Source organism: Nycticebus coucang, chromosome 6 (genome assembly GCF_027406575.1).
Source record: "Nycticebus coucang isolate mNycCou1 chromosome 6, mNycCou1.pri, whole genome shotgun sequence".
Lineage (NCBI taxonomy): Eukaryota > Metazoa > Chordata > Mammalia > Primates > Lorisidae > Nycticebus > Nycticebus coucang.
The window spans coordinates 80,118,607-80,132,935 of NC_069785.1; the positions used below are offsets into that span (position 1 = coordinate 80,118,607).

The following is a 14,329-nucleotide window of genomic DNA, read 5'->3' on the forward strand; positions in this document are numbered from 1 at the left end:
TTGTTGTTGTTATTTGTTTGTTTGTTTGTTTTAAGACAGAGTCTGGCTCTGTTGCCTGGGCTATAGTGCCCTGGGGCTCAAGTGATCCTCCTGCCTCAGCCTCCCAAGTAGCTAGGACTACAGGCACTCAGAAGCTAGTTTTTCTATTTTTAGTAGAGATGGGGTGTCACTCTTGCTTAAACTGGTCTCAAACTCCTTAGCTCAAGCTTTCCTCCTGCCTTGGCCTCTGAAAATGCTAGGATTATAGGTGTGAGCCACTGCTTCTGGCTTACTTTCCTATTTTTGTTTGTTTTAAATTTAACTTTAGGGTGAGACTATACAGATCATACCAAGAATTAATAATATAAACATATTTTACATGATAGTATTTGTTTCAAAAATATAAGACCGGGTTTGCAGGGGACTCACATCCTGTCAATGCTGCCTGGAAGGCAGCCAGCTGCACACCCACAGTAAGATGGTGCTCATTGTGGAGTCACATGTTCTAGCAGTTCATTCCTGAGAGTCTATCCCCAGCACCAACCCTTCCTCTCTTTCAAGTTCTTACATCTGATAATTTGAGACAAACCTTTGGCACAGCCCAGCACATAGCCAAGAACTGGTTATTTGATACCAAGCCAAGAACAGTGTAGGTTTTTGAAGAAAGGCCTTTTGTGTTAGTTTAATCTGTGTGTCGGTTGGTTTAGTCTGTTTAGAATGGCAGGATGTCATCCTCATCTTCATCTGGGCTGGCAAAGTCATGCAAGAAGCTGGCTAATGGCCAGTCATGGGAGTAAGCTCAGATCTGGCAACAGAGAGCCCCTCTTCCCAAGAAGGGGCCTTATAGCGCTGGAGGGGCCTGGGAGGTGAAAAAGAAGCCAGCACTCAGAGTTGTGGGAGTTTTCAAAGCCCAGTTCTACCAATGGCAAGTCTCTGGAATTTTCTGAGCATTAGTTTCCCCATTATGTAAATACACTACCTCAGAGTTTAGAGACTCAGATAATGTCGGCAGAGGGGCTCTACAGCCTGTTGAGTACTGACTTCTCCCAGTGACAGACTTCTACTGTGTTGGGTATTGCTGAGGTTCTGGCAGGTGGTGTCCTAGAACACCTGGAATTCCTTCATTTTAAGTGAGAAGTGTTGCCCATGTTTGCAAAGGGGGAGGATCTTTTCCAGACCTCTCCTTATAACCCAGCCAGGAATCCGTGTGTTGGTGCCCAGGACCTTGGGATACCAATCCTAACTTCCTTCTAGGATAGAAACAGCTTATCACAAAATCCATTCTTTATGTCCTAGATATGCAGACTTAAGGCAACACTATGTAAACACCATTGAGGCCGCAAATTCAGAAAGTTGCATGTAAACCTCATGAGAAGAGATGGGGCATGATTCTTCCCCAAGGCAATATGGATGGGTTTGTTGACTGGGGGCCTCGGTTACATTGTTTCCAGCAACTGAGCCTAATCTACCAGCAGCAGTGAAAGACACTATAGGAAGAGACACAGTCTCTGCCCTTCTTTCATATGGGAAATTACACTACATACACTTAGATGTGTGATAGCTGCAGCCATATCTTTGGGTTGGAAAGGAAAGACTTTAACTGTGCTGCCTGGGAAGACTTCCTGGGCTTAAGGATTTCCTTAAGTCTTTCAAGAGAAGCTCATCCTGAGCTAACCAGCTTGTTAGCTTTGGCTCTTCCTGCTCTATTTTCAGATTGACAAGTGTAACACAACAGCCTCAAAACACACAGACACACACACACACACACACACACACGCAGAGTAAGCTAAGCCTCTGTTCCTCTGCACCACTTACCTGTGTTCTTTGGATCATACTCGTGCTGGGATTTTCTTTTCAGAGCTGTCAGAATGCATTTCCTACTCCACCACCACAAGATCCTGGCTGGCAGCCCCAGCCCTGTTTGCATAGCTCTCTCCTGTGGAGACAGGGCCAGGGAGAGATGGCAGCAATGGCTTCCCAGGTGAGAGGAAGCTTGTTGATGAGTCCCAGCCAGGGAGCAGGGCCTGCCTCTGCCAGTCCCTCTGCTCTAAAGAGTAGCCCTTCTGAAGACATGGGAGAAAGATGATGGAAGGGCACTGGGAGAGGCTTCTGGTCCTGCAAGTATGTGGAAGTCTGATCCAGCAGGAGGTGCAGAGCAGAACTGGTGAGCTAACCAAACTCATAACTTTCTTTTATACTTTATGGTCAGAGCTCAGAGCCCTCCTGGCTCCTTTCCTGGTTGTTGGCTACATTCCAAATGGTCATACTTTATGGTCACAGACGTCGTCTCATTGGATTCTTGTCCAAACCTTGAGGGCTGGCATCTACCCCCATTTTATAGAAAGACCCCAAGGCTCAAATTAGTTATGCCCCTACTACCATACCAGATCAGGGGCAGACCCAGACCTAGAGCCTGGGGCTGCCTAACACCAGCACTCTTGTGCTGATGGCTTCATGACTTCTGGCCACTGAAAGATGACTGGCATGGGAACAGTCACTGACTCTGAAACCTGATTAGCAATGATAGCCTTTCTAGTGGAACAGCATTCTGGCTGAGGGCAATGAGGGATGAATTAGGGTTGCGCTATGGACTAAACTGTGTTCTCCCAAAATTTGTATGTTAAAACCCTAACACCCAGCTCGGCACCTGTGGTTCAAGCGGCTGAGTTGCCAGCCACATACACCTGAGGCGGGTTCAAATCCAGCCCGGGCCTGCCAAACAACAATAACAGCTGCAACCAAAAAATAGCCGGACGTTGTGGCAGGTGCCTGTGGTCCCAGCCACTTGGGAGGTAGAGGCAAGAGATTCACTTGAGCCCAGGAGTTGGAGGTTGCTATAAGCTGTGATGCCACGGCACCCTACCCAGGGCGACAGCTTGAGGCTCTGTCTCAAAAAAAAAAAAAAAAAAACACCTAACACCCAACGTGATTATATTTGGAGATAGGGTTTTTAAGAGGTAAGTAAGGTTAAATGGGCCCTAATCCACTAGGATTGATCGATGTCCTTATAACAAGAGAGAGCAAGCTTTTTTTCTATAAATACAATCACTGAGGAAAGACTGCATGAGCTCTAGTGAGACTACAGACATCTATAAACCAGGGAGAGTCCTCACCAGAACCCAACTATACTTATATCATGACCTCAGACTTCTAGCCTCCAGAACTTTGGGAAATAAGTTTCTGTTGTTCAAGCCACCAGTCTGTGGTATTGTGTTACACCAAGCCAACTAAGACAGTCTGGTACCGAATCTGTGAGCTGCTTCCTTCCACCTACAATTTCCATGTACCTAGAGATCCGATCCAGCCTTCTAAGCCCAACCACCCCCTCAGCGCAGCCTTCCACACACAACCTAAGTGAGAAGTGGCCTCTCCTCCCATGGGGTACCCTAGCGCCATGTCTTTCCAGGCTCCTATGTATTACTGTTAACTTTTGTACATCATCTCTCAGACTTTCCACCATACTATAGCACCAATTGCCAGCATGCAATTTTCTTTTAATTAACTTTTACTTATAATTGACATATAATAATTGTACATATTTATAGGGTATGTTGTGACATTTCAATGTATGAGTACACATTGTCAAATCAAATAGGAGTGATTACATGTACCACATCCATTACTTTAAAGATTTATCATTTCTTTGTGGCAACTTCCTTTTTTCTAGAGCCACTATTTCCAGAACCCTTGGTAGTTCCACAAAGAAAAGCCAGTAGTCTCAGGGTTTGTCTTTCCCTCTCTCCCCTTCCCAGCCCCTCACGAATGATACTAAAGAAAAAAGTGGGTCACTAGGATATTTAGGTAAAAGGTGCCCTTCAGGGATTGTAGAATTATGCCTACCAGCCTATGCTTGGAAAACCAAAAGCAGGGCCATCAAGAATGGGTCCATGGAGGCCTTAAATGTTCTCTGTGTGTTCTCTGCAATCAGAGAGTTTCCACATGATTTCTCTCAAATTCAAAATGTAGGGATCTAATTTTCATTAAGAAAGAATATGTTTAAAGACCCAGCAAACTTGTTCATATTCTCTTTATCTGGGTACTTGGCGAAACCATTATATTCACTTTGCAAATATTGACCTAGTCCCCTAAGGGGGATGGGTGGGTGGCTAGAGGAGTGTTTGTGTATTTGTTTGCTAAACTTCAACAAAAAGTTTACTTTTTAAAAAAAATCACCACCTTAGAACCTAGAGCAATTGGGTAAATTTCCCAGATTGTACAGCTAATTGGCAAATAAAATAAAGGCAGGAACCCAGATTTCATATAGCACCTATTTTAGAATCACATCTAAGAGCAAGGTTCAATTTCAATCTCTTTAGGTCCAAATGTTACCGGAAATTCCCTTGGTATCCTTGGGTTTCTCCTCTTCATCTGAAAGTGGACATCACATTGAAAAGCTGTTTTTCATTATTATTGAGGCCACATATGCTCTGTAGCTGATGACTCTGGCCACCAAAGAAACCTACAGCAAGGCTACTCCCTCTCTTTGGTTGAATGCTCTGGAAGGAAGCTCTGTAGAAAGCCCCTTTATGGTTGTGTTGGTCTATACACCCTGGAAGGTGAGGCAGGTGGCCTGGCCAGGCTCAGGGGTGGTATCACCTTAGGATTTATGGGCAGCCCTTTGGAAAAGTAACAAACCAACTTTTTTTTTTTTTTTTTTTTTTGAGGCAGCCTGTTGCCCAGGCTAGAGTGCAGTGGCACCATTATAACTCACTGCATCCTCAAACAACTAGGCTCAAGTGATCCTCCTGCCTCAGCCTCCTGAGTAGCTAGGGCTACAGGCATATGCCACTGTGCCTGGCTACAACACGTACCAACTTAGGTACAGCACCATCAAGAAGGCAATAGAGAAGACACCATATTGTAAAACCTGAGATGTCCCTCAATTATGTGCATTTTGTCTATTCAGCAAGACCATCATGTCCTGTGACGACTCTACTGACTTTCTGTAGTTTAAGCAGTCCAAGGTGACATTTTGCCAACTAAGGTCTAGGAATAGATGGCTGGAGGAAATAAAACTGAGCCCTGCCCTCAGCCCCCATCTGTCTAAAAGCCCTTCAGACAACTCTCCTGGTCCTCATGGCTCTGAGCAGCAAGGTCAGGCTATTTGCATTCCCAGCCTATTTCTCTGTCCCAAAAGGAAGTGCTTAGCCTGAGTCAGCAGACTGTTCAGCTGTGCTCATGACATCATGGTGCCACCTTTCTGTGCCACAAACCCACTGGAATCAGCACACTGAGTCTTGGTGCTACAGATTGGCTCCTTCCTGGACCTCCTGATCCCTTCTCCCCACAATGTCTGAAATGTGGTTTGCAGGACAGTGTGGATAGATGTCCAGTTCTGGCTCATGACCAAGCCACTGGTGGGAGAGGGAGGTCTCACCAGCCCTCATAAACTCTTTACCTGTAACCTGGTTAAGTGTTATCAGGTGGTCCATGGGTAGAACTCCTTAGCCCAGGATAAACTGCCTACATCTTCTGTAGTCTACGGACTTAAAAGTAATGGGCTCCGGCATGTCAGCCCACTGCACTGTTGACAGTCTCTGTAAATTCACTCTGTAAACAGGCTACTGATAACCAGCTCTGTTCCTTTAGGGGACAAATAGGTCCCTGAGGGGCTCTGCTTCAGCCCAGTGAGGTTTGGGAGTCTAAAAAGAGTAAGTTCTGGCTAAGCTCTACCGTCCTATGTTAACTTAACAAGATCATTGTGCCTATGCCAGCCTAGACTGGCTGGTGATACCTTTTCAATTAGCAAACCTTCCAATAATAGCATTTTAACAATGAAGTTTCAAAGAAAAAACTTGTTCTTAATTTTTGCCCCAAGAGGAAAAAAAATACTTAACTAATAATGGTATCATCATAAATTCTAAAGTGGTGACCATTTGGCTGTGTTACAAAACTTGTAGCTAATAATTAAAATAAAGATTTAAGTAAATGCTTTATCAATGAAGTAAATGGTAGGGAATATTCCTCTCAGCCAATGTCAGAAATGGCAGCACATAGCCCTGTGTGGAATTGTCACACACTGCGAGTCTTTAAAATTCCTTCTGGATTTGAAGGTATTAACAAGTCCCTATCAACATTCCCTAAAGGTTTTTGATGTCATTTTAGCTATTGAACGAAAATATGTGAACTATTACTTTGTTGATTTTGTTCTTAAACCAAACTGCATTATCATCTGAGAGTGTGTTCTTAAAGTATTGTTAAAAGTACTTTTAAAACTTGTAAATCCCTGTAATTTATGTTTCTCCTGCCTCTGCTGTTCCATTCTGTCCTTCTGGTTTTAATTTGAATGCAGCCCTGTCTGGGTGTGTACCTGTAAAATTGTGTTTTTCCCAGTACAATTTACGGTCCTGACCCTAGGTTTTACAGTGCTCCTAGCCTTCTAGAAGCTTCCTCCTGTACATACAGTGGGCTTTGGGTCACCCAGCTCTTTCATATTAGAATTGTCTAATCAAGGTTACTTGAAACAGATCTGATTTTGACATTTCTTAGTTTATCATGTAGGCTCAGGAGTAAATTAGGAGTGCTTCCCTGCAGCCCCATTAATTTCATTGCCCGATTTCTTTAAAGGTACACAGTTGTAAACCTAGAGTGCTACAAGACAACAGTCTCATTTATCTAAACAATTCTCCTTTTAGACTCAATGGCACTGATGGAAACAGAGATAAGGGGTATGGATTGGTGGAAGGATCTTTCAGAGGCTGAACTTACTGAAACTGTCCCATTCCTCTTATAATCCCTTTTCTTTCTAGCACTTACCTATGTACCACATAGATCTGCGTTCAGTATATTCAGTGAGCTGGGGTGAGGGAAGACTGCAGTGGGCAGGGCCTGAGGAGAGTATTTTACTGTCTCAGGAGTGAGCTCTTTGCAGAGTTTCAATAGGCAGTATATATTTGGAGTCCACGTTACAGGCATCGTCTCTCCGTGGCAGCCATGCCTTTCTTTGTGGATTATAATAATCTTTAAATGGCTACAGAACTTTCAGAATCATTTCCTTATGTTGAGAAATGACATTGTTTTATTGTCTGCTCTCTTAACATATCCCTTAAACTAAGCTCTGGTAAGAAGTGAGGGGTCTTTTTCTTTACACCTCCACATGTTCTCCATGGTTCTAACCAACACTGCTGCAGGGTGCCAGGCAAGGTGCAGGGCAGGCTCGGGGCAGACAGCTTTTGGCAGTTGCCCTGGGCTCCTCTGTTTCAGGTGATCGTGCAGTCCGGCCGCCACCCCACGGTGCTGCAGAAGCTCTGCCAGCTGCCCTTCCAGTATTTCAGTGACCCACGGCTGATCAAAGTCCTGTTCCCTTCGCTTATCGCTGCTTGTTACAACAACCGTCAGAACAAGATCATTCTGGAGCAAGAGATGAGCTGTGTTTTGCTGGCCACTTTCATTCAGGTACCTTCCACATGATGTCTGATTCTCCGGCTTTATGTGTAAACTAATGCATAGTTGAGAAGTAAAAGTGAGCCAGCTGTTTCATTTTGTTTGTTTGTTTTTTGCTTTCCACACTACCTTTAAAAAAATTCACATATTTCTGTGCTTTAGGATTAATTTGAGAAATATCAGGATAGTTTCAGAAATATCACTGATAGAACTGGGTCTGAGTGTTGAATAATTTTTACTTGGAAGATTTCAAGGAAGGGATTTTTCCTAGTTAATGAAATGGTAACCTGCACTCGGGAGATGTTTTTAAAAGACTGCTAGACTTCCTTAAGAGTTTAACTATACATTTATCTTGATTTTAGTCTAGCTATGGTAAATAGATAATAATTGCTGAAAAAAGATCAATTAAAACCAGTTTATTTTAGCTGGGCGTGTGGCAGGCGTCTGTAGTCCCAGCTACTTGGAAGGCTGAGGCAATTCATCCAAAGGGCTGGATGCCACGGCATTCTACCGAGGGCGACAAAGTGAGACTCTGTCTCTAAAAAAAAATAAAACAGTTTATTGGGCTGGGTGCAGTGGCTCATGTCTATAGTCCTAGAATTCTGGGAGGCCAAGGTGGGTAGATTGCCAGGGCTTCAAGACCAGACTGAGTAAGAGCAAGACTCCATCTCTACTAAAAATAGAAAAACTAGCCGGCCATTGTGGTGGGCGCCTATAGTCCCAGCTACTTGGGAGGCTGAGGGAAGAGCATTGCTCATGCCCAGGAGTTTGAGGTTGCTGTGAGCTGTGATGCCACCACACTGTACCCAGGGTGACAGAGTGAGACTCCGTCTCAAAAAAAAAAAAAAAAAGTTTAGTTGTTAATTTTTAAATAAGTATAATTCTTATACTTATTACAAGTATATTATACTTAGTATCTGTGTATAAAATAACCTATATATTTCTTTTTGAAAAAAATCTAAAACTTTTAAGTATAGCCTTATGTTTTTCTGATCCAGTTAAATTCTGTAGGACTAGAATCAGAATTAGTGCTGTGGCAAATATTTCCACATTTAATGTAACTGAATCAACTGACAATAAAAAAATCGAGTTGACTATTCTTTAACATTTACTAATGTCTAATCATGTGATTTGTTTGTTTTCATTGTAGATCATTATTTGCTGAAATGTTTCCAATTTCTTTCAAATATTCCACCATAAAATCAATGTGTTTTTGTTCTACGGCATACATGTGATTAGTACACAGTGCTTTCTGGTCTTCATAACAAAACAGAAAGCAGAGTTCTGTATGACTGTTGTTCTGTATTCTGGGTAGTAGACATCTGTCACTGTCAAAGGGTCATGACGGTTTCTAATCTATAAAGGATGGCTAAGGGGTTCCCAGCCTTCTGCACCTTAGACAACAATTAGTAGTTACATTTCCTAAGCTATCCTCTATGATATAATCAATCAATAAGCACAGCTACATCGGTCATGTTTAGAAAAGTTTTATTTTCAGCTTACTTGTTCTGTTTTAGTCTGGGTTCCATTTTTCAGAAAAAATTTCAAGTCAGATATTCAGATCTATAGGTATGGATTTTCAAAAACTGTTGTACAGTTAAATTAAAATATTAATAAAGTCATATAGCATATAAGAAAAAGAAAATACATTATAATTGTAAGACCACAACCTTTTTAAGTTTGAATTATTCATTCTTTTATTCAATAGGTAATTCTGGAGTACATAAGGTATACTGGGCACAGCTCTGGGCACTGAAAATAAAAGAGCTCTCATTAAAGTGGGGAGGGATCAAAAAAATTAGCAAATAGCATGTCAGATGGTGATAAGTGCTGTGGAGAAAAGTAAGACAGAAGAAGGGGACTGCAGGGAGATGATGTGCAGCTTTTTATGGCATAAGCAAAGAGGCCTCAACAAAGTAATATTTGAGCACAGTTTCACGTCTGTATCGACTTAGTTCTTTCCATTTTCAACTCCTTATAAAACAATTTATAAAGATACAAATGATATCATAATCTAAAGTCAAGATGTATTATTTTAAAAATTCATTATTTAACACAGATTTTGTAAATGCTACATAAGTGTCTTAATATTGCTTATTTGGGATAGCATGGGTTTTTTCTATAAATAATTGTGCTCAAGGGAACAAATATATGTTGGATTCTACTTTATGAAATGGTTCTTTTCAGGCCAGGCTCAGTGGTTCATGCTTGTAATCCCAGCACTTTGGAGGGCTAAGGTGGGAGGATCATTTTAGCCCAGGAGTTTGAGACCAGCCTGGGCAATGACAAAGAAAGGTTGCAGTGAGCTATGATACCGCTGCACTCTAGCTCTGGCAACAGAGCAAGACCTGCCCCCCACCAAAAAAAAAGGATCTGACAGTTTATCACAGGTTTTTGAAGATTTACATATTATATACTACACATTTTTCACTTCCCATTCATCTAAAACTAAAATTATCAGACTTTAAGGCTTGGGTACAGAATTCATAAGGATTTTTATATTTGTACTCTTTTGAATGGTAAACACTTTTTCATACAAGGGCTGTCCAGAAAGTATCCAGCCATGCTATATTTTGTTAGATTAACAAAACAATGGCTAGATCCTTTACAGATAGCCCTTGTTATTTTAAGATAGTAAATTTAGCTTAAAATTTTAGTTTATTAGATATAAAATAAACTTGTAGTTTCCAAAATAGGCAGCAACCTGGCATCTAGTGATATTTGGCAAAATTTAAGTCCTCACTATTTGGTTTAGGATGATTTATAAGAATCCAGATTATGTGACATCAGTTTCTTCAGCTTTTATGTTTGAGTTCCAAATTATTCGAGCAAAAGTGGTTGCATGAATCAGAAGTGTATTTAAAGCTGCCTTCAGTGAAATTCTCTGCTCATGGCATTGGTATAAAAACATTTTTTTCTTCTCACACAGGATTTTGCACAAACTCCAGGTCAAGCAGATAACCAGTCTGACCAGCCCAAAGGTAGGTCTCTACTAAAATTGTTTCATGTGTCTATTAGCCAAATGGGCATACTGCCTGTCCTTTCCTCTGGAACTTTTAGAGGAATCAATTTAGTGTTATCACTTAAATTCAGATACAGATACCAAGTAAGTAATTTTGTTGTGAAGCATGCATGCATAAGAATATACAGAGAAATCTATGGAAGTAAAAGAAAAGCACAAAACATCTTTGTGTAATTATCCTCACGTGCAAGGTACATGTATATTAAATGGTGAATAATTACGAAAGTTACTTTGTAATACAGGAGACAATCAGATGATTAATAGTGACTTTATTACTCACATAAATGCAGAAATCACATTGGTTTTGTTTCTTAACCATGTTCAGAATAAAGTTATCAATGATAGTAGCCCATATTTTCCCTCTAAATTCAAATACTTGAACTTTTTATTGAAAATAATTATTTTATATGGAGGAAAAAAACATCAAATTAGGGAAGTTGAGACTAAAAGATTTACAAACATTTTTTCTCCGTAGTGTTCTTGCTGAAGTGTTTTCCTATGATCGGAATAGGAGATTCAGAATTTTAAACTGCATTTTTACTTTTATAAATATTCTGCTACCCAGACTATAACTGAGTTGCTCTTTGTCTGGCTGTTGTGACAGCATCCCTGATTAATGAGACCCTAATCCAGATTTTCCTCAATTCCTCCATTAGTTTGATAGTGCCCATTCAGAGATCCACTCCCAAAGGACCTTTGGGGGCACCCACCCAGAAGCCCTTATTGGAGGTGGGGCTTACATTGGACTTACACACACACACACACAAAATTGTCTATAGTGGGCAAGCAGGTGTTGAAAGTACATAGAAGAAAATATAACTAGAGCTGTTATAATATTATGCAAAATGTCATGTTTTATTGACTCAGCTACTCAGAAAAGTAAACAGAAAGCTATGCTACTTTACAGAAACACAAGTCAATACCCAGTACCATTTGGCTAAGCCAGAATTAGTGTGCAAGTTCAGTTCTTCCCTGACTCAATTACAACTCCTCCCTTTTTTAAAGATTGGAAGATACTTGGGAGAAATCAGTGTAATTTGTTACTCTTTCTTACAAAATCATTTTTTAATGTTTTAGATAGATGAAAATACTTAGAAAAATCTTCTAATGTATTTCTTAATTGTATAGCATTTTTTTGCCTGTAAGAAATATGGACACTCTTTTCTCTTACTTTTGCTCCCAACTACAAATATAAGTCACCATTTGCTGTATAACTAGAAGACACAATTCCAGGAGCTGCCTGTCTCCTTGGTGGGCTGAGGCCAACCTTCTTTCTTTTTATAAGGGACCATCCTCTCTGATTTTCATGCTTTCCCCAGTTACAATAGGTTAACCCGCCAGAATAGCAGATGGGGAGGTGGTCTATGCTTTGCTCAGAAATGGTCGTCCCTTAGTGACAGTTCATAACGTTTACTTTTTTTTTAATGATGATGCCTCTCTAGGTTGCCAGTTTGCATCTTGGATATCTGTTCCACTTTTGCTTAGATTAAGTCCTCATAAAATGTCATTGCCCAGGTAAAACAGTGAATAAAAAAGTAGCTCCCCGCCAGGTGCAGTAGCTCAAACCTGTAATTCTAGCACTCTGGGAGGCCAAGGCAAGAGGCTCAATTGAGCACAGGAATTTGAGAACAGCCTAAGCAAAAGCGAGACACTCTTCTCTACTAAAAACAGAAAAACTAGCCAGACATTGTGGCAGGCACCTGTAGTACCAGCTACTCCAGAGGCTGAGGCAAGAAGAACACTTTAGCCCACGAATTTAAGGTTCCGGTGAGCTATGATGCCACAGCACTCTACATAGGGAGACAGACTGAGACTGTCTCAAAAAAAACAAAACAAACAAAAATAAATTAATTAAATTAAAATTAAAGTAGCTCTTGGTACAGCCACATTCTTGCTGCTGAGGAGGAATCTGGGTTTTCAGATACCCACTACTCACTGTCCAGCTATGAAGTCGTTTATTTTGCCTTTATCACCAGTGAAATTCCTAATCATTTCCTCTGCTTTAAATAGGTAGTTGAATGCCAGATTTGAACAACTGTAAGGTTACAGTTAAAGTAAATTCATGTTTTCAATTAAATAGAGTATTTCTTTTTTTTTTTTTTTGTAGAGACAGAGTCTCACTGTACTGCCCTCGGGTAGAGTGCCGTGGAGTCACACAGCTCACAGCAACCTCTAACTCTTGGGCTTACGCGATTCTCTTGCCTCAGCTTCCCGAGCAGCTGGGACTACAGGCGCCCGCCACAACGTCTGGCTATTTTTTTGTTGCAGTTTGGCTGGTGCTGGGTTTGAACCTGCCACCCTCAGCATATGGGGCTGGCGCCCTACTCACTGAGCCACAGGCGCCGCCCTAAATAGAGTATTTCAAAATGCAAATATCAACCTTTGTTGCTGACAACAAATGTCATGAGTAATATGGCTAACTTAAGGACAGAATATGTGGCTATTATTTCAGCTTGTGCATCATATAATACAGAGGGTACCAAAAAAAAAAAAAAACCTATACACATTTAACAAAGGAAAAAACTGTACTAAAATTGTAATACTCAATTATATACCGATAACTAAAGATGAACACAAGTCATGTTGAGCACCTCTTATAATTGCAGAAGTCAAATGTGACTTGAATATTACAAACGTAATTGTTTTTTTTCTTTCCTAAAATATGTATACATTTTTTGGCATCTCTATATATATTTTTAGAGATGGAGTCTTGCTCTGTTGTGCAGGCTGGAGAGCAGTAGATTAACAGGTTCACTGCAGCCTTGAACTCCTGGGCTTTAGTGATCCTCCTGCCCCAGCCTCCTGGGACTACAGGTGTATCACAGTCTGCTGGCTTCTGCTTATTTTCTCATTCTGGAATCCAAAACCAGCTTTTTTTCATAAGGTTTTATGTAGGGATTAATGTCTAAATATGTTAGAAGCACAAACTGGATTATGGTTTAAATAGGTATTTTATACTATAGATAGATCAATATTGATAGATCCATCACCTTATTTACCTAAAATGTATAATGGTTTATTTGAAGTATACAAATGGACCTGAATCTCCATTTTGTACTCAGATATCAACATAAATTTGATTTCTTAAACTATAAAGAAAGAATTTAACTCCTTTTTACTTTTTTCTTTTTTTTCCTTCTCAGGGAAATGTTTTAGTTCCCAAGACTATCTTGAGCTGGCTAACAGATTTCCTCAGCAGGCCTGGGAAGAAGCTCGACAGTTTTTCTTAAAAAAAGAGAATAAATAAATGTTTTGGTTGGTTCTGTATTGAGTACCCTTGTTGATACTTTAAATTGTTCCCAAAAAGTTCTAACTATTCCTTAAGAAACTCATTTTCACATGTTTATACTCTCCCCCTACACTGTAGATATGGTATATACTTTGCACTATTTATAATGACTGTAGATACTTTAATGTTCTGCCTTCTAATTTTGCAAGTTGAGTTTATTTCGTTTTTGCACAATGTCTTGGAGTTCAGTAACTTCCATCCTGTGATAATATATACTTTGCATTTGTACTATGGGTGAAATTAGACATAAAATTAGAAAGTCTGTTTTGTTCTTGTAATAAATATAACTTATTCTGTTTTCAATGTTGACTTTTCATGTTAGGGTAATACAAATCCGCAAGAAAAATGTTGACTACAACTCCTGAAATATCTTAAATTGATCTGCTCTAAATTTCCCTTTTTAAGATTTGGAGTAAGGACTTTTATAACATTTTTCCATTCTAATTACATAATATGTTTTGGGGAGTACTTGAAATGAATTTAGAGTGCTGTGTTCAATGGTCTGCTTGAACTTTCCTGTCAGATAATACTGAGGACCTCCCTTAGCATTGTTGAACCGGAGTCATTCGTCTCAATAAAAATGAGTGATCTTTTAAGATCAATTAGAGTTGATCAACCTAGGGTATTTTCTCAATTGTGAAATGAAGCAACACTGA

General features: G+C 40.3%; 1 protein-coding gene across 1 annotated transcript in view; it reads left to right on the forward strand.

The window, feature by feature from the left end:
- SCAPER (S-phase cyclin A associated protein in the ER) overlaps nucleotides 1–13,976 on the forward strand; it is a 580,407-nt gene extending 566,431 nt beyond the window's left edge. The window contains exons 30-32 of the mRNA XM_053594624.1: nucleotides 7,183–7,374; nucleotides 10,292–10,343; nucleotides 13,528–13,976. Of these exons, the coding sequence (XP_053450599.1) occupies nucleotides 7,183–7,374; nucleotides 10,292–10,343; nucleotides 13,528–13,631 (348 nt within the window). The 3' untranslated portion in view covers nucleotides 13,632–13,976. The remainder of the gene's footprint in view (nucleotides 1–7,182; nucleotides 7,375–10,291; nucleotides 10,344–13,527) is intronic.
- The last annotated feature ends 353 nt before the right edge of the window (nucleotides 13,977–14,329 follow it).